Raw genomic sequence first — 4,069 nt, 5'->3', positions numbered from 1 at the left:
GTAAGGTGTTTTAAGAAAGGAATATGCACCGAAATGAGAGAAGAACTGGAATGGATCCAAAGTACCATGTGTGGATCTGTTACTTAACTTTGACTCTACACTTTAGAAACCAGAAGAGCTTCCCTCTTCACCTATCAGTCTTACTCAGCTTTCTTTCCTATGTATAAAAACTAATAGCTGCTGTTTTGGAAATATCCCTAATACCAGCCTATCTTTCTGTTCATACCCTTTGAAAGGGGCCTTGAAAAATTCTGTTATAATATTCTTCAACAATTCTTTTATAATATTCTTAAACCTGATGCTCTCAGGTTGCACCAGGGGTACAATTTGAGACCAACCTATCCCATGGACCAATAGAATTTCAAGCAAAAATTGTACATTTCAGTGAGAAAATGATAAGTAATCCTCAGTGAATATAATGCCTCAAGATAACTTTTTTATTATCATTCCTTTCACATTGGGTGTCTGTTTCTAAATCTTATAAGACAGACACGTTGCTTAGCAAATTCATCTTTACCTACAGGTTAAGCTGCTGGTAGCATCAAAACATTTCACCAAAAACAATAATAAACTGAGACCTAAAGAAATTTCTTAATAGCCAGATGTGAAACAAGTTTGCTCTTGGCTGAATTGGTGCTGCTGGAGTGGTGAGGAAATAGTTGAGATATAAATACTCACAAACTGGACAAGTGTGGAAGAGAGAGGAAAGAGAGATGCCTGTTTTTAAACATAGTGATTTATTTTGTGAAATTAAAAATCAAAGGGCACACCTAATACATTATTTTCAAGGAACAAGGAACTACTACATAAGTGTTTAAATGGAAGATGATCATCAGGACAAGTCCGGGATTCAAAAATAAATCAGTCAATGAAGAATTACTTACTAAGCAGCTCTAGCAAAAGAATTTGGACTTTCCACGAAGCACTGCAGCTTGAAATTGCCAAGAATCAGGGATAAAAATTCACAAATTATAATTTCATCTGAAGGTTCAGGTGGATTGGAAGAAGTTTGCCTCCTCCAAGGATTGTTCAGGTTCAGACATTTGCTGGAAGAATCACTCAGCCCTCTGATGAGCACAATTAGATGATGAGCTAAGCCCCAACCCAACCTTGCCATGCTGATAGTCAGTCCCCACCTGCAACATTTGTCTTAGCAGAAGGTTTGGGAAAAAGGGGAGAACTGTGGTGCCATCAAATGCAGCTCATGGGTGGGGTGGGAGAATATCTTTGAATAAGGTTTTTATAGACTCACCACAATTTACTAGAGTTGAAGTGGGCCTGGGGAGGCCATTATTTTCTACCTATCAGCTATCTAGTTCTGAAATTTGATGCACTAAGCACAGTAACTGTAGTAATGATAGGGCACAGAATCAGTTTTGATAAAGAAAGCAATCTCAGCATAAATCAGTAGGAAATGCTGATGTTAGCTTCACAGAGGAGATAATAGAAATTTAGAATTTAATATAATTTAGAGGACTCCCAGGTCCAAATGACTCTGGGCAGTTTATGCTTAAAAAAAAAAGTAGGAACAGAAAAAAAAAAAGAATAGAGAAATCATTAGCATCCAGAAGGCAAGCTTTCTAGAACAAACAAAACACCCCATGGAACCACCATCTTGCCCCAAGGCCTGGGAGAATAGCCAAGTCTTTAGTGATTTTATGAATGGCATCAGGGTAGGAGTCATAGAAATCTCTGGCTGGTTGCTATTCCATAGGATAGGCACCACAGCAGATAAGGCATGTTTCCTAAGTCCTGATAAACCACACTGGTTAATGGAAGGAACCCAAAGCGCACCCACATTGCCCAACCTCTGCGGAGATCTCATTGCAGTCCCTCAAATAGTCAGGACACATTCCGTGAAGGGCTTTACCAGTGATATTCAGCACTTTGAATTGCACCTGGAAGCCGACTGATAGCCAGCTGAGTGAGGTAGGAGGCTATCAAAGGTGCCAACCCCTCAGGTGAAATAGCATATTGAGGAACAGAAGATCTTTTCCCAAAGGAAGAGAATTGTATTTTAACCAGAGCGACTCCTTGCAAGAGGCCCACATCATGGGAAAAGGCCACCCACAAAGAGGGTCCAGGTCAGAAATTATGAGGATATAGCAAAAGAGGATGAGAAAAAGTGGTACTAAGACAAAAACCACAGTTATTGTGGCAGTAGCCACTACGTTTCAAAACGTATTAGTGGAGGCCATTCTCAGAACAGGCATAAGATCACAGAAGAAATGGCTAATTTGATTTGACCCACAGAAGGGAAGGGCAAAGATTGAAATAGATTGCCCCAAGCCCAAGGAAATACCAATGGCCTAAGAGGTAGCAGCAAACTTAGCACATTGCCCGTAGTTCATGATTCAGGGGTAATGCAAGGTTTGCAAATGGCAGCATAGCAGTCATATGCCATAACACAAAGAAGACATTGCTACCAGATGTCCTTTTGGGGCCCTCCCCTTGTTTTGAAAATATCTAGCATACCTCTGGGTCATTCTGGAGTAAAAGGTAACATCTGCCACTGGTGTCCCCTGGAGTCAATTCTACCCAATAAATATGTGCATGAGAATTGCATTCTGTTGAAGAGATCAAACCTGTTGATATACTTGGATTATTCCATAAAGAAGACCTGTTTCCTTGCTACAGATTTTTTGAAAGCAGCTTTTATTTCTTTATTCCTCAAGCTGTAAATGATGGGGTTCAAGCTTGGGGTCACTATTGTGTAGAGCAGTGCAAGGAATCTGTTACTGTCCATGGAATATGCGGAGTTGGGACGAATGTAGGTAAAAATGCCAGTTCCATAGAAAATGAAAACAACGGTGAGATGTGAGGAACAAGTGGAAAATGCTTTGCGCCTGTTCTGGGCCACCGGCATTGTGAGAATAGTGGAGATGATGAGGATGTAGGAAAAAAGGATGAGCAAAAAGGGTACCAGGATAACTAGAACTGATAGTGTGGCAATAGCCACTTCATTTTTGTAGGTATTGGTGGAAGCTACTCTCAGAACTGGCAAAACATCACAGAAGAAATGGCTGATTCTATTTGACCCACAGAAGGGAAGGGTGAAGATTGAAATAGATTGCCCCAAACCTATGAAAACACCAATGGCCCATGAGGCACCAGCAAGGTTAGCACATTCCCTGAAGTTCATGATATACGGATATTGCAAGGGTTTGCAAATGGCAACATAGCGGTCATACGCCATGACACAAAGAAGACAACACTCGGTGGTAGCAAAGAGAATGAAGAAAGACATTTGACATCCACAGCCCCAAAAGGATATCGTCTGCTTCTCTGATAGTAATTTCATTAGCATATTTGGGCTGATGGTCGTGGTGTAGCCAATTTCCAAAAAGGACAAGTTCCAGAGGAAGAAGTACATTGGAGTGTGAAGGGTAGGATTGAGAACGGTGAGGATCAAAATCAGGCTGTTGCCCATCAAGGTCATGAAGTAGAACATTAGAACCAGACAAAACAGAAGTTCTCGCATGGTCTGGAGATCTGAGAAACCTAGCAGGACAATCTCTGTCAAACAGGTCCGGTTGTCTTTTTTCATGGTATCATCCAGATAGGACCTTGGGAACATAAGAGGGGTATGAAATAAGAAATTAAATAACTCTTTTTAACAACTATGAAAAAAATTAAATCAGCTGGTCACACTAAAGACCTATATCCTAGTTTCTTCAAGTTTATTCAGAAGTAGTAAATTGGATCAAGTAATTAGTTGGTTCAAGTAGTATGCAGGATATAGGAAAGGGAGTCTGCAATTTTTATTTTGTCTTCTCTGCATTTTGTGTATAATTGCATCAACTTAGTGAAACATGCAACCGCTGTAGGATACTTTCTCAGAATTCATTTTTCAGCATTTTGAATCCTCTCACTTTAAATATGGCCCTCTTGAGTTTAAGACACATGATTGCTTGGATGTGTCTGATAATATCCTTGTTCATTATTTCAGAGATTCTGTCCATAAAAGAAAGTCCATAAGAGTAGGGTCCATTTTAAGTTGATTGTCTTGGAATTATATACTTTTCATTTCTGAAATTATGCACTTATGTTTTAACTGGGAGTTCTGAAA

At 39.9% G+C, this 4,069-nt stretch overlaps 1 protein-coding gene across 1 annotated transcript; it reads right to left on the bottom strand.

Annotated features, from left to right (window-relative positions):
* Positions 1-2,602: 2,602 nt before the first annotated feature.
* Positions 2,603-3,547, bottom strand: LOC107326711 (olfactory receptor 10AG1-like). Its single transcript, XM_015891253.3, has one exon. The coding sequence runs from the start codon at positions 3,545-3,547 to the stop codon at positions 2,603-2,605; it is 945 nt and encodes a 314-aa protein (XP_015746739.3).
* Positions 3,548-4,069: the final 522 nt, after the last annotated feature.

Source organism: Python bivittatus, unplaced genomic scaffold, assembly GCF_059951505.1.
Source record: "Python bivittatus isolate LINGU-HERP-01145 unplaced genomic scaffold, Pbiv_v1 ctg000440_np1212, whole genome shotgun sequence".
Lineage (NCBI taxonomy): Eukaryota > Metazoa > Chordata > Lepidosauria > Squamata > Pythonidae > Python > Python bivittatus.
Note: the sequence above shows the minus strand (reverse complement) of the source record. Positions and strands in the feature narration are given on the sequence as shown.